This window comes from Dasypus novemcinctus, chromosome 26, assembly GCF_030445035.2.
Source record: "Dasypus novemcinctus isolate mDasNov1 chromosome 26, mDasNov1.1.hap2, whole genome shotgun sequence".
Taxonomy (NCBI): Eukaryota; Metazoa; Chordata; class Mammalia; order Cingulata; family Dasypodidae; genus Dasypus; species Dasypus novemcinctus.
In genome coordinates, this window is record NC_080698.1 from 3,727,311 (window position 1) to 3,748,107 (window position 20,797).

Below are 20,797 nucleotides of genomic sequence, written 5' to 3' on the forward strand. Positions count from 1 at the left end.
GGGTGGCCCCGAGAGCCACTGTCCCCAGTGAGAGCTGCAGGCCCCCTCAGCGCCCCTCGCCGTGGGCTCAGGTGGGCAGGATGGGGCGTGTCTGCTCACAAGGGGGTGGTCCCCGGCCCAGGCGGGGGGAGATGGGATAAAGTCAGTGCACCCGCCCTTGGCTGGCCTCTCCCCGCCCGGACCCTTAGCTGGACACTCGGCGCGGTGTGGGGACAGAGCAGCCCAGCTGCAGACCACGTGGGCCACTGTGCCTGGAGCCGCCACGGGTTACCTCGCCCTCCCTCACAGTGGGCCGGGCTTCGGGACCCCCCAGAGTCAGACCTGGCCCTCGGCTGGGGCGGGGTCTCCCGTTAGCGCACAAGGGACCTGCAAGTGGCCATCCCAGGGCCAGCCGTCCGGTCCTCTCAGCTCCGGGCACACTGCGACCAGCAGGGTGGGCTCACCGTCCCTCGGCGGGCAGGCGCCCTGAAGCGGCCTGGGGCACTCTGTGGACCCCTGGACAGCTGAGACGGAAGGCGCGGTGGCCGCCGAGGAGGGGGCGGGCGGCTCTCCCCGCACAAGTGACCTTAACGCCTGCTCCGGGTCAGGGGGCTCTAGGCCCTGGGGCGCGGGCCAAGGGGGCTCCAGTGGTGTCTCCCAGCAGGCCCAGGGCCTGGCGGCGCCTTCCAGGGCGGTTCTTAGGCTGCGGCACTGCTGCGACGGACAGGAGCAGGGCTCAGGGGCCCCGGAAGCTAGGTGGCCGACAGCCGGGTCCCGGGGCCCTGCTCCGCGGCGGCCCGTCGCCGGCCTGGCCCCCCTCGCGTCCTCCAGGCCCACCCGCTCGCGCTCACGCTCTTCCCAGCACTCCAGAGCCTCCTCCCGGCTATCAGGCGGGGGGCCGCCGTGGGGCCGTGCGCTGGGGGCGGGCTGCACCCTGGTGACCCCTGGAGCACCCCCCAGCCTTGGCCTTTGGGCCCCGCAGCTCGGCGACCCCAGTCCCGAGGCCCCGGGGCTGCCTTCCTCCTGCAGCACAGCGATGCCCGCGAGGCGAGCCGCGCCCCGGCCACGGCGACCCGTGGCTCCCCCGCGGAAGGGGCGGCGCCTCGTCGGGGCGGGACGCCCGCAGCCCTTCTCCACGTGCTGCCGCGGTCCCCGTCCTCTCGGGCAGGGATTCTCAACCAGGGGGCCGGGAGCAGGACTTGAAATTCAGAAACACATTCTTGAGGGGCCGTGTGGGTGTGATTCTTTATTAAATACTGCACAGCACAGTGTGGACCGAGTGGGGGTCCGTGGAACCAAAAAGGCGAAGAATCCTGGTCTAGAATCACCAGAGGCAGGGACGAGAAGACGTGGGCAGGTACCAGAGGCCCACAGCAGTGGCCCTAAGTGCTGCCGCCCGGAGGTGACCTGCCACTGCTGCTGTTACTTCGTTGTCCCAAGCCACGCGCACAGCTGTGAACTTCCTTCCAGGGGCTGAGGAAGGCGGTCCTACTGTGCGCCCGGAAGGCGAGGCAGACAGGTGGGTGGCGCTCTCTCGCCTCACCTGGGTTTTTGGTTTCCGGGGGTCAGGCGGCTGGACGTCTGGCCCATGGCCTGGATTCTGAAGTCCCCGAGGGCCAGCAGCCTCCCCGACGGGCCCCTGCTCCAGGGGCGATGGCCCAGGGGGGTGTTGGCATCCATCCTCCTGCACTCCTATGCCCCGGCTGGGCAAAGACGCTCTGCAGGAGCCTGCAGGCAGCCTGTCCCAGCGCAGCCCAGGAGCCCTGGCCTAAGACCACGGAGAGGGTCTGCAGAAGCCGAGCTCAGGGAACCAAAGAGCAGGTGGCCAGGAAGTGATGGAGCCAGGACTCGAACCCAGCTCTGTCTGGGTTTCAAAGCTGTGCTCTTTAGGTGCTGCCCACGCTAAACTTCTCTGTCCCCTCAGTGCAGGGCCAGGCACACTTGGGAGAGCACCCAGTGGGGGGTGAACCAAGGTTATCCAAGGTCATCAGTTGCAAACACCAAGGCCACCTCTACCCAATTTGGGCAAAAATGTCTTGAAAAGGTGTTAATTAAATCACAGGGAAGCAGACGTGGCTCAACTGATAAGAGTGTCCACCTATCATATGGAGGGTCCAGGGTCCAAACCCAGGGCCTCCTGACCTGTGTGGAGCTGGCCACGTGCAGTGCTGATGTGTGCAAAGAGTGCCATGCTACGCAGGGGTGTTCCCCGCATAGGGGAGCCCCACGCACAAGGAGTGCACCCCATAAAGAGAGCCGCCCAGCGCGAAAGAAAGTGCAGCCTGCCCAGAAATGGTGCCGCACACACAGAGAGCTGACACAGCAAGATGACGCAACAAAAAAGAGACACAGATTCCTGGTGCAGCCAGATAATGCAAGCAGATGCAGAAGCACACACAGCGAATGGACACAGAGAGCAGACAACAGGGGGAAGGGTAGAGAAATAAATAAAATAAATCTTTAAAAAAAAAGGAGGAAGGTGAGCCCTTACCTCACACCGTATACAAAAAAAAAAACTACACGAGGGCCAGAGACTGGAGTCCAGGGTTACGCGGCAGGAAACACCGCGGCTAGACCACCTGCAGGGCTGCCCCGCGGGGTGCTGACCACGGTGAGGACACGGACGCTGTCTTCACTGCCCCCAACAGCGCGTGCCGCCGCCACCCTGCACACGGTGCTTCCGGGCTCTTCTCTCGGGTGAAAGCCGTGCACGGCTGTGTCTGCGTGGCGGATCGTGCTCACGTGGGAGACCCTGGCTGCAGGGAGGCCGGCGGGCCAGCTGTCTTCTCCTTTGGGCAGGTGGGACCCACTGGGCAGTGTGCGCCCAGCACAGGGGCAGCGGACAGCCGCGGGCGACAAGCCCGCCCCGCAGTCCGGGTCTTCATTGCCAACGGCAACATCATCCTCTGCCGACGACGAGACCAGATGCTGCCCGCGACCACCCCTTCATACGAAGGAATGCACACCCATCGCTTCCCCGAAGAGGACGCCGCGGCTTCTCATCGCCGAGAACCTCCCAAGGGGCGTCTTCGCCATGGAGTCGGCTGCTTTGGGGCGAGGGGTTGCGCCATGCACTGTCCGAGCACCGCGTGATACCGTGCGTCATCGTTTTCTAGAGACGTGCTGGACAAAGTCTGTGGTGTTTTTTTTTTTTTAAGATTTATTTTATTATTTCTCTCCCTCCCACCCCCCCGATTGTCTGCTCTCTGTGTCCATTTGCTGTGTGTTCTTCTGTGTCTGCTTGCATTCTCAGTGGCACTGGGAATCTGCGTCTCTTTTTGTTGCGTTGTCTTGCTGCGTCAGCTCTCCATGTGTGCGGCACCACCCTGGGCAGGCTGCACTTTTTTCACATGGGGTGGCTTTCCTTGTGGGGTGCACTCCTTGCACAGGGGACACCCCTGCATGGCACGGCACTCCTTGCACTTGGCAGCTCTGTGTGTGGGCCAGCTCACCACACGGGCCAGGAGGCCCTGGGTTTGAACCCTGGACCTCCTATATGGTAGGCAAATGCTCTTATCAGTTGAGCCACATCTGCTTCCCATCTGTGTGTTTTTTTTTTTTTTCAAAGATTTATTTATTTAATTAATTTCCCCCCCTCCCCTGGTTGTCTGTTCTTGGTGTCTATTTGCTGCGTCTTGTTTCTTTGTCCGCTTCTGTTGTCGTCAGCGGCACAGGAAGTGTGGGCGGCGCCATTCCTGGGCAGGCTGCTCTTTCTTTTCACGCTGGGCGGCTTTCCTCACGGGCGCACTCCTTGCGCGTGGGGCTCCCCCACGCGGGGGACACCCTTGCGTGGCACGGCACTCCTTGCGCGCATCAGCACTGCGCATGGCCAGCTCCACACGGGTCAAGGAGGCCCAGGGTTTGAACCGCGGACCTCCCATATGGTAGACGGACGCCCTAACCACTGGGCCAAAGTCCATTTCCCCCATCTGTGTTTTTAACTAAAGTTTTACTTGGACATAGGTGAAGAAGCCAAATATTTCTAGAAGGTTTTTTTGCTTAAACCAAAAATTGCAGTCCCTGCTTTCCTCCCTTGGTAAATCCCCAAGGGCAGCCAGTTTTAACTCCATTGTTTCGGGTGATACTTTGAGTCTACACACAGCACGCTTACACCACTGCTTCCAGATTTTTCCAGTTTGAGGCAACATCTGTTGATTTGCCTCTCCATCGCCCCCTCTGCATGCACACATGGCTCCTCACGCCACCCCCGTGTAGTTATATTATAATTTTGGGTTAGCTCACATTTAGCGTACATATTATTATGACTATTTAAATGTTTTCAACCAAGCCACGGAATAGACTATTACTGCATTTTCTTTCTTGCATAACTTTCGATGTCTCTCTTTTCTTTACTGAGGTTTCTAAGGGCTCGCAGCCTCGCATCTGCACGCTCTCTGCCGTAAATGTCATTCTCCTTCTGAGGCATGAACACCCAGCGGGCGCCCGCCAGCCCACCTCAGAGCCCGCCCTCGCGCCAGCCCTCCGCGCAGGTGGATGCCTCCACCCCGCTACCCTGGTGCACGCTCGCCACTCGCCACCCCGAGGCTCCCCTGCCCGTGCCCCAGCCTGCTCCGCTCTCCTGGCTCCCATGTCTGCCTTCAGCCGGGTTTGCGCCCTCATTTTGGTGAAACGCACCCTCTGGTGTGAAGATATTTAGGGCACGTGGAGAGCCATGGCCAGGCCTGACATGACAGGTCCCTGCAGGCCAGGTGCTGCAGGACAGCGGCGCTCTGGGACACAGGCTAGTGCTCGCCATCACGCAGCTGCATGGCAGCGGCACGCGGCTGCTGCTCGGTCATCGTTCAACCTGTGCACGGCGCATACAGGTTACAGCACACGTGTGCTGTTTGGTCATCGTTTAACCTGTGCATGGCATACACAGCTGCACGGTGACAGCACGCGTGTGGTGCTTGGTCATCGTTTAACCTGTGCACACGGCTGCACGGCGATGACACGTGTGTGGTGCTTGGTCATTTAACCTGTGCGCATGGCTGCACAGCAGTGACACGTGTGTGATGCTCGGGCATCATTACAACCTGTGTGCAGCGCACGTGGCTGCACGGTGACAGCACGTGTGTGGCGCTTGGTCATTGTTTAACCTGTGCACACGGCTGCACGGTGATGGCACATGTACGATGCTTAGTCATTATTATAACCTGTGCACGGCGCACACGGCTGCACAGTGACAGCAGGCGTATGATGCCTGGTCACCGTCATAACCCGCACTCGCTGCGCCCCCGTGTGCCTGGTCATTGTCGTAACCTGCGCGCCGCGCCCTGGTGTGCACACGCCGACACCATTTCCGTGAGGGAGCCTGGGACGCTGCTCACCGACCTCCGCCCAGGCTGTGCCCCCCGGCACAGTGCGCCATCTTCCGCCCTTGGAAGGTGGTGTCTGCGCGGACTCGTTCTCCTGGGCCTGAGACGTGCCTGCTTCTCAGGACCCTCGAGGGAAGTGCACCTGGGTCCCTGGCGTCCACTCCAGGGGCCGCCTGGACGGAGTTCCGGGTGGGAGGCCATTGTCCCTCGAGGCGTCACAGGCCCCCTCTGTCGTCGGCCAGCTGCCCGCGCTTCCTGCTGACTCGTGGTCCCACGTGCGTGACGCTTTGGGGTCCTTGCCGCCCCCCAGCCCTGAGCTTTCCCACCGCCGGGCTTGCTGTGTGTTTCCTCCTCGGTGCCGGGTCCTGGCGGGTCCTCTCCGCGCGGAACGTTCCTCCAAACGTTCCCATCGCCAAGTGTCTCTGCGCTCTGTCTCCTGGATCTAGGGTTTGGGCTCTCACACTCGAATTCCAGCTAGTCTCTCATATGCATGCCCTTTTTGTTCTATTTTCTGTGAGACTTCCTCAAATTTATCTTCCTCCCTTCTATTGAGTATTAGATTTCTGCCATGAGATTTTTTAAAAAAAGTTTTGTCCTCTGAAAGTCCCCTTTATAGTGCTTTTTTTTCTTTATATCATGTAAGAAATATATATATATATATATATAATATATATATATACATATATATTTGAGGAGGTACCAGGGATTGAACCCAGGACCTTGTATATAGGAAGCAGGCGTTCAAACACTGAGCTACATCCGCTCCACAGCAATATATATTTTTTTCTCTCTTTATTTTTTTAAATGTTACATTAAAAAAATATGAGGTCCCCGTATACCCCCCACCCCCTCACCCCACTCTTCCCATATCAACAACCTCTTTCATCGTCATGGCACATTCATTGCATTTGGTGAATACATTTTGGAGCACTGCTGCACCACGGATAATGGTTTACATTGTAGTTTACACTCTCCCACAGTCCACCCAGTGGGCCATGGCAGGACATACAATGTCTAGCATCTGTCCCTGCAGTACCACCCAGGACAACTCTAAGTCCTGAAAAAGCCCCCACATCATATCTCTTCTTCTCTCTTCTTACCCTCGGCAGCTACCGTGGCCACTTTCTCCACATCAGTGCTACATTTACTTCCATTACTAATCACAATAGTTCCATAGTAGAGTATCAGTAAGTCCAGTCTAATCCATACTCTATTCCTCCATCCTGTGGACCCTGGGATGGTTATGTCAACTCCACTCTATATCAAGAGAGGGCTTAGATTCCACATGGATGATGGATGCAATTCTCCTGCTTGCAGTTGTAGGCACTCTTGGCTCCCTGGTGTGGTGGCTGACCTTCTTCACCTCCCTGTTAGCTGGCTCGGGTAAATCCAATAAACCAGGTAGTAGGAGTTACAAGTCTGCTGAAGCTCAGGGCTGGCTCTCACATGGAGAGTCCAGAGATTCAGGTCTCCTGAATATGCACAAACTCCAGCGCCAACCACAGGCCCAGTAAAAGTAACAGAAGAGGCATGTGTAGAACAGTCATATCTCAGTCCAGCTCCATCACACTCAGGAACACAAACTCCAAAGTAGGGCCACCTGACATGGCATGGAACTCCAGAGCCATCTGCCATGACCATAGAACCTGTGGGTCTCTGTAGCCCTCAAGAGAACCAGTACCTGAGCTTGTATCTACTTTGGCTGTCTCTGGGACCCTGCTGAGGTATGCATAAGCGCAACCCCTCTGATGACCTCCTTATTCTTTTTTGGAGACTCATAATCATATAAACTCATTTGTCCTTTCCATTTCTGCCTTTTATTCAAGGTAAAAAAGCAGTTTTTAACACCTGATATTACATGTAGGCTGAGATATTCTGCTGGTCTGAGTTGACTCTTTCATTCAAGGTCTTTTTCTAGTTACATCATCAGCTGGTGCTTAGCAGTAGTCCCTCAGTGCCAGGGAGGCTCATCCCTGGGAGTCATGTCCCACGCACAACAATATATTTTTGATACTTTTTTTTTTCAATCCCCAGTGCTGGGGATTGAACCCAGGACCTTGTATGTTGGAAGCCAGTGCTCAACCACTGAGCCACATCCACTTCCCTGAGTTGGTTTTCTCGTTTTGCTTGTTGTTCGTGTTGCTGCAGGAGCAAACCCAGGACCTCCCATGTGGTAGGCGGGCACCCAGCTGCTTGAGCACATCCACTTCCCCTCCTGTTTGTTTTGATATTAGAGACTGTCCAGTGGTCATTTCTTTAACTGAGGTTTTTGTGAGCTGACTGCATTTGTAAGAAATCAAGCAGCACGAGCCTGTGACCTCTGCCGTGCCCAGGGGTGGCATCTCGCAGAACTCGAGTGGGCCATCACAGCCCCCGCACACCTGGCCTCACTCAGTTGCACCCGTGCATGTGCTGACGCTGCACAGTTTCATCACACGTGCAGGTTCCTGTCGCCACCACCGCTGCCAGGATCCCCTCCCCAACCTTCCATCTGGGCCACCTCCCCCACCCCAGACCCTGGCCCTAGCCCCTGAGCCTCCATTTCAAAATGCACGCATTTTGAAAATGTTACATAAATGGAATGACACAGTGCTAACTCCCTGGGACTGGCTTTTTCACCTCCGCGTACTCCGCATAAGCTCTGGAGGTTCACCCCGGCTGTCGCGTGTATCAACAGTTTGCTCCTTTTCACACGGCAGGCATGTACCACAGTGTGCGCGCACCTGCTCGAGGACACCTGGGGCTGTTACCAGTAAAGCTGCTCCGGACGCTCAGGGGCAGCCTCTGGATAAACCCCCAGGGTGCAACCGCCGGGTCACGTGGCAAGCGCTGCATAGTTTGGAAGAAACGGCCCGTCTCTTGCGGAGTGCCCGACCATCGCGCGCCCCCTCCAGCAACGCCGAGTCATCAGTTTCCCCACGTCCTCGTGGGCTTTTAGCCTCGTCACCTTCTTCACTTTAGCCTTTCCGGTCGGTGGGCACTGATGTCGCGTTGTGGCTTACGTTGCATTTCCCCGACGGCTAATGATGTCGAACATTGTTTCACGAGCTTGTCATCTGTGTAGGCTCTTCAGTGAAACTTCTCTTCTCGTCTTCTGCCCACTTTCTAATGAGGTTTTTTTGAGTTCTGAATGTTCCTGGTATGCTTTACAGTCCGTCAGGCATACGATTTACAAATACTTTCTCTAAGTGATGTCAAGTCTAAGGACTCTTTGCCTGGCCCTAGATGCTGAAGATTTTCTGCTTTTTTCCCAAAAAGTCTCTAGTTTTACATTTAAATTTTAAATCCACGATGCGTTTTGAGTTAATTTTTGTATAAGGAGTGAGGCTGAGGGTGAGGCGGTTTCCTTCGTCTCCTTCTTGGCCGGTGGATGTCCAGTGGCTCCAGCACCAGCTGTGGAAAAGCTCCCCTCGCTCCCCTGAACTGCTCCTGCACCTTGGTCTAAACTCACCCGGGCATATTTGCGGGGCTCTGGTTCCGGGTTTACACCCCAATTCCACTGATCTGTGTGTCTGTCCCGCTGACAGTACGTGTCTTGATTCCTGTAGCTTTACAGGAAACCTTAAAATATTGGCTCCAGTGGCTCCTCCTACTTTGTTCTCTTTTGTCATGGCCCCCTGCAGTCCTCCCACGTCTCGGCCTCATCTCCGCCTGCTCGCCTCCTCGCTCCCTGCTCTAGCCTCACTGGCCTCCAGGCACCGCTTTGCCCCAGGGCCTTTGCTCCAGCCGTCCCCCCTGCTTGGAATCCTTCTCCCCCGTGGTTTGAATCTGTTCAAAGGCAGCCTTTCCAGGGTATCAGTCCTGACCATTCCACTTAAAGCTGTCACCACCTCCACCTGTCACTTCCCCTGCCCCCTTCCCTGAGTCACTTGTCTCCGGAACAACCATCATCTGATGTCCTGTACAACTAAGCATGTAAGCTCCACGAGGCCAGGAATTCCTGCTGATTTGTTCCCTGATGAGTCCACAGCGTTCAGAGCAGTGCACACAGTAGGTTCTCGACGAATGAGTGAGCAGCACATAAATGTCCTAGGGCGTGAACCCTGTGGGTTTCATGATCATCTAAAAATACCTGTTGCATCATTTGGTAAATATAAGTTAATTGTTCAGTCCTTCTGTCTCAGACTTTGGAAATGAGAACAGATTAATGGACATTTTTTGCAAATTCTTGGGACCTGACGAGGGAGGGAGGGCGCCCCCAGGCCTGGGGGGAGGGTAGCTCAGGCCCTGCCAGCTGTGACCACCTCCTAGGCCCGCCCAGGCACCACGCCCCTGCGCCCTGCGAGAGCCACGGCTGGACCTGCTGCTCCAGAGGGGCAGGTGGTGACGGGGGGGACTCGGTCCTGGCCCAGCCCCCCCCCCCCAAACCCACTGCTCCAGGCCCGGGGGTTGTAAACAGTGACTCAGAGGACTGCCGGGGAATGCGGGGGCTAAATTTAACCCACAGCTGCAGCGTCCGGCTCTTCGGGAGCAAGGTCATCGTGGGGGCCAAGGCCACCGGGTGGGGTGCTGGCGGGTGTCGGAGTCCAGGGCAGGGTGGGCACGGGGGCTAGCAGCTCTGGGCCTCTGCGCTGACCCCTGGGACTGCAGATGGACGCAGGGCAGGCCAGGCCTGGTCCTGGCCAAGAGCAAGGAGCGTAGACAGCGAGTCCTGGGCTGGTCGGCCCTGGACAGCCACTTTTTTTTGTTTTAAAGGAAGTACCAGGGATGGAATCCGGGTCCTCGTTCGTGGGAAGCAGGCGCTCAACCACCGAGCTACACCACTCCCCGAGAGTCACGATTTGAACACTAGAACCCAGAATCTCTTTCTCCTAGAATGTCAAAACCCAGGAGGCTTAAAATCTAGACTACTCGAACTCCAGGAAATTCATTTCCCACCATGCCCAACACCTTGGAGTTTTAAGACCCTAGAAGGGCGCATGCCCAAGAACACAAAACCTCGGAGCTTCTGAGCAGAAGTAACTGCGACCCTGCGAGCCGAGCTTCTCCACCTCCTCGCTGTGCAGAAGGGGAAACTGAGGCTCATGGAGCGCCCTTCCCTTCCCCAGACCCTACAGAAAAGGGGCGACTCGCTCACGCAGGATACCCTCTTGCTTGCTCGCACGTGCAAGGAGGGGCTCAGAGCTGGGGCAGAGGGTGGGGGCTCCCCATTTTAAAGACGAGGCCACAGGGCCCCCGAGGGTGCCAGCCGCGCCCAGGTTCGCTCAGCAGGAGAGGGAAGCACTGGGCGTCCAGGGGTGGCCGGAGTGGGGGCACTTGAGAGAGGAAAACGGAAACCCTGCAGGGGGAGGCCCTGGAAGAGGCTCGTGTGCCCCCCGCTGCGGGCACAGCTCGGGGCACCCCTCCCCAGGAGCACGGCCTCCCCAGGGACACGGACTCTGCCCCATTTAGAAATGAGGCAAGCGAGCCGCGAGGGCGCAGACACCCCGCCCGCGTCCCAGGAGCCCTCGGGCTCGAGTCAAGGCTGTCCGGGGAGGGGGCCCGGGCCCAGCTGTCTCCTCCGCGTCACCCGCGGGAGGTCAGGCGACTGGCTTTTCCGGGCGCGGCCGCCTCTATATACGGGCGCGCAGAGACAGCTGCGCAGAGCCGGGGCAGGCGCGCGGGGCCATGGCGCTGGGCCTGGAGCAGGCCGAGGAGCAGCGGCTGTACCAGCAGACGCTGCTGCAGGACGGCCTCAAGGACATGCTGGACCACGGCAAGTTTCTCGACTGCGTGGTGCGCGCCGGCGAGCGCGAGTTCCCGTGCCACCGCCTGGTGCTGGCCGCCTGCAGCCCCTACTTCCGCGCGCGCTTCCTGGCCGAGCCCGCGGCCGGCGAGCTGCGCCTGGACGAGGTGGCGCCCGCCGTGGTGGAGCGCGTGCTGCACTACCTGTACACGTCGGAGATGGCGCTGGACGAGGCGAGCGTGCAGGAGCTGTTCGCCGCGGCGCACCGCCTGCAGATCCCGTCCATCTTCACGCTGTGCGTGTCCTTCCTGCAGAAGCGCCTGTGCCTGGCCAACTGCCTGGCCGTGCTGCGCCTGGGCCTGCTGCTCGACTGCGCGCGCCTGGCCGTGGCCGCGCGCGACTTCATCTGCGCGCGCTTCGCGCTGGTGGCGCGCGACGCCGACTTCCTGGGGCTGTCGGCCGACGAGCTCATCGCCATCATCTCCAGCGACGGGCTCGACGTGCAGAGCGAGGAGGCCGTGTTCGAGGCGGTGATGCGCTGGGCGGAGGGCGGCGACCCCGAGGCGCGCGCCGAGCGCCAGCGCGCGCTGCCCACCGTCTTCGAGAGCGTGCGCTGCCGCCTGCTGCCGCGCGCCTTCCTGGAGACGCGCGTGGAGCGCCACCCCGCCGTGCGCGCGCAGCCCGAGCTGCTGCGCAAGCTGCAGATGGTCAAGGACGCGCACGACGGGCGCCTGACGGTGCTGCGCCGGCGCCGGAAGGCGGCGGCCGGCGGCGCCGGGGACCAGGCCGGGGACCAGGCCGGGGACCAGGCCGGGGCCGAGGCGGGCGCCGAGGCGGAGGCCGAGGGCGAGGCTGAGCGCGTCCTCCCGGGCATCCTCAACGACACCCTGCGCTTCGGCATGTTCCTGCAGGACCTCATCTTCATGATCAGCGAGGAGGGGGCCGTGGCCTACGACCCCGCGGCCAACGAGTGCTACTGCGCCTCCCTCTCCACGCAGGTCCCCAAGAACCACGTCAGCCTCGTCACCAAGGAGAACCAGGTCTTCGTGGCAGGGGGCCTCTTCTACAACGAGGACAACAAGGAGGACCCCATGAGCGCCTACTTCCTGCAGGTGCCGGGCCGCCCGGGGCCGCGGGGGTCGGGGCCGGGGTCTGGATGCCGCGACTGGGGGTGGGTGGGGGGCTGTGTCGCCTCTTCCGAGGACGAGCCGCTCCAGGGTGGATGAAGACGGGGAGCCTGCAGGCTGCGGGCAGCGGAGGACGCCCTGCCTGGCTCAGGGGCTTCCGTTTTAGGGGTGTCGGCCTCGGGTGGCCCAGTCTGTTGGGCCTGGGCCCTGCATGCAGGTTGGGGTTCTGGACAGGGCCCCCAGGCCCAGGAATGGAGCTTGGAACACAGAGTGTGCCAGGCAAAGAAACCACCCTCGCTAGTCCTCCCATTGTGCAGATGGGGAAACTGAGGCCCAGGAAGGACCAGTAAAGTGGGGTGCCCAGTTCAAGTTGAGGTGTGACCATGGGATCTCAGAGAGCAGGGACAGTATCCTGGAGACCTGTCCAGTAGGTTTGTGCCTTGCCATTTGGGTGGAATTTGGAGACATAAAGGGGATGGTGGTGGTATTTCTGGTGGGGTAATGGTGTGAGCAGGGAACAGAGACAGCCAGGAATGAGCCTGGCCGGTGGTGTGCCTGGTGAGGCCTGGCCAGATGCCAGGGTCAAGCTCCCAGGCCTTACGGGGCGCTGCAGGTGGAGTGGGTTCTGATCCCACAATATAGGGATAATATTCTTTTTTTCTATAATCTTTTTAGGAGGTACGGGGGATTGAACCCAGGACCTCGTCCATGGGAGGCAGGCACTCAACCCCTGGGCCGATGGGCTCCCCTGTTCTCCCCTCTTGAGAGGGGCTTTGACGTTTAAGTGGAGTGTTGTACGGTGCGCAGCACAGGCTGCCTGCCGGGGCTGTCCCAGGCCGGGGCTGCCAGCTGTAGGGGGAAGCTGGGCTGGACAGGGCGGCAGACGCCCGAGGACGTCAGGGGCAGAGTGGCAGGGCCGCGTCGCGAGGTCTCCTCCGCAGGGGAACCGACTGGGGTGTGTGCAGGAGCCGGGGAGGGGGCAGCGCAGCGAGCCGCGTGGCCCGGCGAGGTCCTGGGGAGGGGCCCAGCCAGCTGGGCCGCAGGGCCCCGCCCCGTGTCCCCTCCCCGCGCTCCGCCGCTGGTCTCCCATCACCTGCCCGTCACCTGCCCGTCGCCTGCCCGTCACCTGCCCGTCACCTGCCCGTCACCGGCCCGGTCACCTGCCCGTCTCCTGCCCGTCTCCTGCCCGTCACCTGCCCGTCTCCTGCCCGTCTCCTGCCCGTCACCTGCCCGTCACCTGCCCGGTCACCTGCCCGTCACCTGCCCGTCACCTGCCCGTCACCTGCCCGTCTCCTGCCCGTCACCTGCCCGTCACCTGCCCGTCTCCTGCCCGTCTCCTGCCCGTCTCCTGCCCGTCTCCTGCCCGTCACCTGCCCGGTCACCTGCCCGTCACCTGCCCGTCACTTGCCCGTCTCCTGCCCGTCACCTGCCCGTCACCTGCCCGTCACCTGTCCGGTCACCTGCCCGTCTCCTGCCCGTCTCCTGCCCGTCACCTGCCCGTCACCTGCCCGGTCACCTGCCCGTCACCTGCCCGTCACCTGCCCGTCTCCTGCCCGTCTCCTGCCCGTCACCTGCCCGTCACCTGCCCGTCTCCTGCCCGTCACCTGCCCGTCTCCTGCCCGTCTCCTGCCCGTCACCTGCCCGGCACCTGCCCGTCACCTGCCCGTCACCTGTCCCGGGGCTCCGCCGCCCGCAGCGGGAGGAGGAGGGCGCTGTCTGGGGGGCGCTCCCTGGAGGCCCGGGCTCTTCTGTGACGCGGGGCGGGGGCGGCGGCTGGGCCGGCGCGGGGGGCGGAAGCTGACCCCCGGGCTGCCCGCAGTTTGACCACCTGGACTCGGAGTGGCTGGGGATGCCGCCGCTGCCGTCGCCGCGCTGCCTCTTCGGCCTGGGCGAGGCCCTCAACGCCATCTACGTGGTGGGCGGCCGGGAGCTCAGGGACGGCGAGCGCTGCCTGGACTCGGTGCAGTGCTACGACCGGCTGTGAGCGGCCCGGGCGGGGCGGGGGCCGGGCGGGGGGCCGGGGCCGAGGGGGACCCCGAGCGAGGCGGGGGGCCGGGGGCCAGGGCCGAGGGGGACCCCGAGCAGGGCGGGGGGCCGGGGCCGAGGGGGACCCCGAGCGGGGCGGGGGGCCGGGGCCGAGGGGGACCCCGAGGGGGGCGGGGGGCCGGGGGCCGAGGGGGACCCCGAGGGGGGCGGGGGGCCCGGGCGGGGGGGCCGGGGCCGAGGGGGACCCCGAGCGGGGCGGGGGGCCGGGGCCGAGGGGGACCCCGAGGGGGGCGGGGGGCCCGGGCGGGGGGGCCGGGGCCGAGGGGGACCCCGAGCGGGGCGGGGGGCCGGGGCCGAGGGGGACCCCGAGGGGGGCGGGAGGCCGGGGGCCAGGGCTGAGGGGGACCCCGAGCGGGGCGGGGGCCGGGGCCGAGGGGGACCCCGAGGGGGGCGGGGGCCGGGGGTCCTCCCGGGAAGGGCCGGGGCCGCTGCGGGGTCGGACGAGCTTCCCTCCCGTGCCAGGTCGTTCAAGTGGGGCGAGGCGGACCCGCTGCCCTACGCCGTCTACGGCCACGCGGTGCTCTCGCACCTGGACCTCGTCTACGTCATCGGCGGCAAAGGCAGCGACAGGTGAGCGGCGGGCGGGGCCTGCGGGGCCGGGAGGGGGCGGGGCCTGCCGGGTCGGGCGGGGCCGGGAGGGGCGGGGCGTGCCGGGTCGGGCGGGGCCGGGAGGGGCGGGGCCTGCCGGGTGGGCCTGGGAAGGGCGGGGCCTGCCGGGACCGGCCTGGGAGGGGCGGGGCCTGCCGGGGAGGGGCCTGGGAAGGGCGGGGCCTGCCGGGTGGGCCTGGGAGGGGCGGGGCCTGCCGGGGAGGGGCCTGGGAGGGCGGGGCCTGCCGGGGGCGGGGCCTGCCGGGCCGGGTGGGCCTGGGAAGGGCGGGGCCTGCCGGGGGCGGGGCCTGCCGGGGCGGGGCGGCTCAGCTCCTGCTCCCACCGCCCCCGCCCCTCCCCCAGGAAGTGCCTGAACAAGGTGTGCGTCTACGACCCCAAGAGGTTCGAGTGGAGGGAGCTGGCCCCCATGCAGACGGCGCGCTCCCTGCTCGGGGCCACCGTCCACGACGGCCGCATCTTCGTGGCGGCGGGGGTCACCGACACCGGGCTGACCAATTCGGTGGAGGTGTACAGCATCGCGGACAACAGGTGAGACCCTGCCCCCGCCCCCCACGGCCACGCCCCCGCGCGGCGCGGCACCTGGGTGGGCCCTTCTGGGTGGCCCTGGAGGGGCCGCCTGGTCCACTGCGCAGCCTGGCGCCAGCGCAGCGAGGGACAGGGACCACGGCCACAGCGGGCCACGCGGTCATGGCCACAGCCTCGTCTGCGGGGGTGGAGCCGGCCCGGGGCCGCCTTGGGCCGTGGACTAGGGTACAGTGGCGAGGAGACAAGCTGTCCTGCCTGGAGGCCGGGAGAGAGGGCGCGGGGCTGACCACGAGCTGGACTGGGCTGCAGAAGCGCCGAGGGGGCGACAAGGCTGCCCCGGCGAGGCCCGGCTGGTGCTCAGCGGTGAGGAGGGAGGGGGCGCGCAGGGAAGGCTGCCTCGGGCTGGCTGGAGGCGGGGCAGCGGGCCTCATCCCCAGGGCAGTGGAGTGACCCCCAGGGCTTGTCAGCCACCAGATGAGTGTATTTATTGGTTTAGTATTTTTTAACTTTTTATTTTGAAATACTTTCAAACTTACAAAACAGTTACAAAATAATACTAGCCCCATACAGAGAATGCCAACTTCTTACCACTCCCCCCACACACTAGTTTGAACATTTTGTCACTATCCATCTATCCATCTATCTATATCTATCAGTCCATTTTCTGAACCCTTGAGTGTAGGATATATATACATCACGCTCTTTCAACACTTAATGCCACCATGCCCATTTCCTAAGAACAAGGGCGTTTGCTTATACTACCCCCTTATTGCAGTTACCAAGTTCAAGCAATTTAACAGTGATAATGATGCTTACTGTACATATTCCAATTTTCTTCAGATGTCCCAATAATGTCCCTTTCAGCCTTTTCTCTTTCATTCGTGGATTGCATCCAGGATCATGCATTGTATTTGTCATTGTCTTTTTTTTGCTCCCCCTCCCCCCCTTTTTTAAAATATCCTGGGAACATCTATACAACAGAAACTCTCCCATCTCAACCCCCAGGCACACCATTCAGTGGGATTAATCACATTCACAATATCGTGGTACCCTCACCTTCCATAAAACTTTCCCATCTCCCCAAACAGAAACCCTGTTATTCCTTAACAATACATAATCTACACTTATTATGCATTAACTCCCCATTTCCCCTGCCCCATCCCTGGCACCCTGTACTCTAATCTATGAACTTGAATTTCCCCCAGTATTTTCTTTGTAGTTACCATGGGGTTTACCTTGAACAACCTAAAGCCATAACAAGTTCCTTTGCTTTGATACCAACTTAATCCAATAGTACATACAAACTATGTTCCCATACCCCCGTCACCCCACCTGCATGGAACTCTTGTCACAAATGACATGTTTCTACATTACGAGTCCCAAACCACTGATTTATCATTACGTTTTATGCATTTGCCTTTTAGATGCATTACAAAGTAAAAAGTGGAGTTACAAACCAAAACCACAACAGGACTGAACTTTGTGCTAGCCCTGGTGATACCCTCATTGGGTCTTTATCTCCTTGTGTGGCTTTGATCTATTGCCTGCCGTCCTCTCCTTTCACCCTGCAGAACTCTCTTGAGCCTCTCTCGTCGGGCTGGTCTAATGGGGATCACCTCCCTCAGTTTTTGTTGTTTGTGTTAATCCCTCCCTCATTCATGAAAGGCAGTTTTGCCAGAGACAGAATTCTTATCTGGCAATTTTTTGCTTAACACACTTCAAATATGTCTTCCCACTGCCTTCTTGCCTCCATGGTTTCCAGTGAGCGCTTAGTGAGGTTTCCTTGGACGAGATATGTTGCTTCTCTCTTGCAGCTTTCAGAATGCTCTCTTTATCTTTGGAATTTGACAGTTGACTACAACATGCCACAGTGTGGGTCTATTTGGATTTATCCTGTTTGAGGTTCATGGAGCATCCTGGGTGTGTATATTCATGTCTTTTTCCTCGTGTTTCTTTTAATATTCTCCGTCCTCCTTTCTCTCTTCTCCTGGGACTCCCACGAGGCATGTGTTGGCACACTTGACGGTGCCCCATGGCTTCCCCAGGCTCTGTTCACTTTTCTGCATTCTTTCTTCCTTTTGCTCCTCAGATTGAATGATTTCAATTGTTTTATCTTCAAGTTCACTGATTTTTTTTTCTTCTTCTAGCTCCAATCTGCTGTTGAACCCTTCCAGGAAAATTTTGTTGATGTAGTCTTCAGCTCTCTTTGGTTCCTCTTCATAATTTCCACCTTTCTGTTGATACTCTATGTTCATGTATCATTTTCCTGATTTCCTTTAGTTCTTTGTCCATATTTTCCTTTAGTTCTTTGAGCATACGAAGGACCTTTTTTTTTTTTTTTTCCTTTTACACTTTTTGTCTGGTTTGTCCCAGTTCTGGTCCTCTTCATTGATGGTTTATACTCTTTAATTTTTTTTTGCCTGGGCCATAGTTTCCTGTTTCCTTGTATGTTTTGTAACCTGTTGTTGAAACCTGGACATTTTGGTATTTTAATACGTTATTGCTGGAATTTAGCTGCTGAGGTGTCTGTTCTTTAAGTTTGTATCCAGCTGGTTTTATGACAAAGATTTCTTGAATGCCAAGAGCCAAACAAATGAAGGAGGAGGAAAGAAGAAAACAGTTTTCCAGTCTTTGCAGATTGACCTCTGCAAGTGCTCTCCTTCAGAGCTTATCTATACAGTGGCTTTAGAGAGTTGTTCCTGGCCAAAGCTTCTAGTTCCTATCCTGCACTTGTCTTATCTTGGGCATGCATGGGTGGCCCTAGGAATTCCCCCATTTTTACAGACACAAATGTCCCCTCTTCCCTAGGAACGTTTCCTTGCAGTTCAGGGCTGCCCTGAGTGTCCTGCAGCCAGCGGTCCCTTGCCCAGGCGGCTGGACTTGACCGCTCTCCTATGTTCTGTAGGAGGTTCTGAGCCACTTTCTACCCAGGGCGAGTTCTGGGATGAGAGCCGCAGACCACAATTTCCCAGGCTGTGCGTGAAGGTCGCTCTGCTCCTCCTGGAGCTGAGGCCAGGGGTCTGCACTGGGAGCGCAGGCGGCCGGTGAGGGGTGGGGAAGGGCCCGCTGGGGCACCAGAGATTCTACTGCTTTTCAGTAGCCTTTTTCTTGATTCAACCCTATCACTGCAGTCCTTGGACTGTTTTCTGGAGCTTTGAGAAAGATGTTCCTGCCAGTTCTTGCTGGCCGCTCAGAGCTTCTGGGGCGGGGGGCAGAACCTGAGAGCATCTTACGCTGCCCCTTGGTAAGGGTGGGGATATCCTCGAGTGGCTTTTTCTTTTTTATGAAATGGTACGGAGTATACACCGTGACTTGGATCCACCAGGTGGGTTCTGCTGAGATCCTGTGTGCCAGGTGACATAGAGAACAGATGAGGGGCCTCCCAGGAGGCGGGGAGGCCAGGGGGGTCCCTGCAGGAAGAGGGGCCCTGGAGGAGGATAGGCGAGTGTCTCACTCGCAGCGTGCCAGTCTCCTGGGGGTCTTGCTGAAAGATTCAGCAGGTGTGGGGTGGGCTGTGTTTCTCACAAACCCCAGGTGAGGCTCCTGCTGCTCTGAGTAGACTCCACTTGGGGTAGCGAGAGTTAAGGAGGTAGATGGAGGAGGAGTTGGCGACTGATTGGCTGTTCAGGGAGAGAGAAAGAGGAGCGGGTGCTTCTGAGTGGGTGCAGGGAGCCGTTTCCTGAGAACCCTTGGGTCAGGTAGAAGGAAGGGCCCAGTTAGGCTTTGAGGTGCTTGGGGGCGCCCAGGAGGGGCTCGTGGAGGCCGAGGGGGCTGAGCAGGAGAGCTGTGTGGGCCGCCCGCACACGAGGAGGCGAGCTCCCCAGGGAGCACGCAAGTGGGAGACACGGAGCCCTGGGGTACAGGGGGACAGGTGGGGACAGGTGCGCTGTGCAGGAAGGAGCCTGAGGGCTGCAGCTGGACGGGGGGAGGGGAGGAGGGCCCCTTGGAGGGGCACGTGCCGCAGCGGGCCCTGAGTGGCCCAGCGCAGCGGTGGGGGGGGACCTCTGCGGGGCTGTTGGGGCGGGTGCGGGAGCCAGGAGCAGGGAGGTGGCTTCAGGGCGTGCAGGTGACTTGAGAACGACTGGGCAGTGGAGGAGGCAGGAGGGCAGGGGCGGGCCCTAAAGACCCCTGGGTGCCGAGAGGTGCGAGCGCGGGCTGCGCGGGGCCGGCTGGGGACGGGCCATGCGTCGTGAGCGGGGCTTTGGGGAGGAGGGGACACTGGGGCATCGTGGTGGACTTTCCTGGGCAGGGGAGGGGACAGGGCTGGGCGCGCGGGCGCCAGGCCTCAGGCGTTGGGGTGCAGCCGCGCGGCGGGGCCGGGCAGCAGGGACCGAGGCCCCGGGTGATGCTGCCACGCCCTGCAGGTGGGCGCCCTTCGAGGCCTTCCCGCAGGAGCGCAGCTCGCTCAGCCTGGTGAGCCTGGGGGGCACCCTCTACGCCATCGGCGGCTTCGCCACGCTGGAGACCGAGTCGGGGGAGCTGGTCCCCACGGAGCTCAACGACATCTGGAGGTGAGTGAGGGGCCGCGGGGGTCAAGCTCCTGGGGGCAGAGCCGGTGCCGCTCCCGGGAGCCCTCGGCTGGGGGGGGAGGGCCTGGGTTTGCAAGACGGCCCCCGCCCACCGGAGCAGCAGCACCCTTAGCCAGGGGCTGGCCACGGGCTTAGGGTCCCCCGGAAACGGGGCCGCTCTCCTGGGTCCGGGGTCTGGAGGGGAGAGCCACGGGCAGGATTGGGGGACGGCCGGACCCCAGCTTCCCAGGGCCCTGGCTCCTCGTGCTTCTTCATGGGGGCAGGGGGTGGTCCCCGCTACCTGGGGAGCCCCCCACTGCTGCAGGGAGCCCCGGGGACAGTGCTGCCGGAGGGCTCGGGGGCCCCTGGGGATGCCGAGTAGGACGTTTTCAAGTGGCAGGCGCAGACCCTGGCTTAGGGGGGCGGTGGGCCTTCCGGGGGGGGGGGGCGGTGGCTCCTTGGAGGTGGCCCCGGGGTGGGCCCAGGCCCTTCCTGGGAGCTGGGTCCCTCCCTGAGCTGGCCGGCCCAGCGCCCCCTCCTCACCCCACCCAGGTACAACGAGGAGGAGAAGAAGTGGGAGGGGGTCCTCCGGGAGATCGCCTACGCGGCCGGCGCCTCCTTCCTGCCCGTGCGGCTCAACGTGCTGCGCCTGACCAAGATGTGACGGCCAGGGGTCGGGGAGGGGGCCCCAGCCTCGCGGGCCCGGGAGGGGGCCGCAGGGGCAGGGCCTGCCCAGCCCGTGGTGCCAAGGGGGGAGCCTGATGCCTCTCCCGCGTCCCCCCCCGGGGTCCCTTGGTCCAGGAGCCAGAGCCCCTGGGAGGAGCCACGGGCGGTCCCGGCCCTGCCTGCAGGGGGCTGGTGACCCCCCCCCCGAGCCCGGCGCCCCTGTCCACAGGGGCGACCCCGCCAGGCCCCCTTGCCGCACGGTGGGTCCCCTTTGAGAATAAAGCGTGTCTGGCAAGCGGCTCGGGGTGTCATCTCCGGGGCCTTCGCGTCCGGCAGTGGGCACACGGCGCGCCC

The 20,797-nt window shown here is 61.1% G+C and overlaps 1 protein-coding gene across 1 annotated transcript; it reads left to right on the forward strand.

Annotated features, from left to right (window-relative positions):
• Positions 1-10,806: 10,806 nt before the first annotated feature.
• Positions 10,807-20,523, forward strand: KLHL40 (kelch like family member 40). Its single transcript, XM_058288166.2, has 6 exons — positions 10,807-12,074; positions 13,909-14,069; positions 14,598-14,705; positions 15,087-15,272; positions 19,634-19,780; positions 20,330-20,523. The coding sequence occupies exons 1-6, from the start codon at positions 10,905-10,907 to the stop codon at positions 20,439-20,441; spliced, it is 1,884 nt and encodes a 627-aa protein (XP_058144149.1). The 5' UTR covers positions 10,807-10,904; the 3' UTR covers positions 20,442-20,523.
• The last annotated feature ends 274 nt before the right edge of the window (positions 20,524-20,797 follow it).

Coding starts and splice junctions, on each gene's coding strand:
- KLHL40 (XM_058288166.2), top strand. CDS start 10,905: ATGGCGCTGGGCCTGGAGCAGGCCGAGGAGCAGCGGCTGTACCAGCAG. Junction 14,070..14,597: donor GTGCAGTGCTACGACCGGCT/GTGAGCGGCCCG, acceptor CTCCCGTGCCAG/GTCGTTCAAGTGGGGCGAGG. Junction 15,273..19,633: donor TACAGCATCGCGGACAACAG/GTGAGACCCTGC, acceptor CACGCCCTGCAG/GTGGGCGCCCTTCGAGGCCT.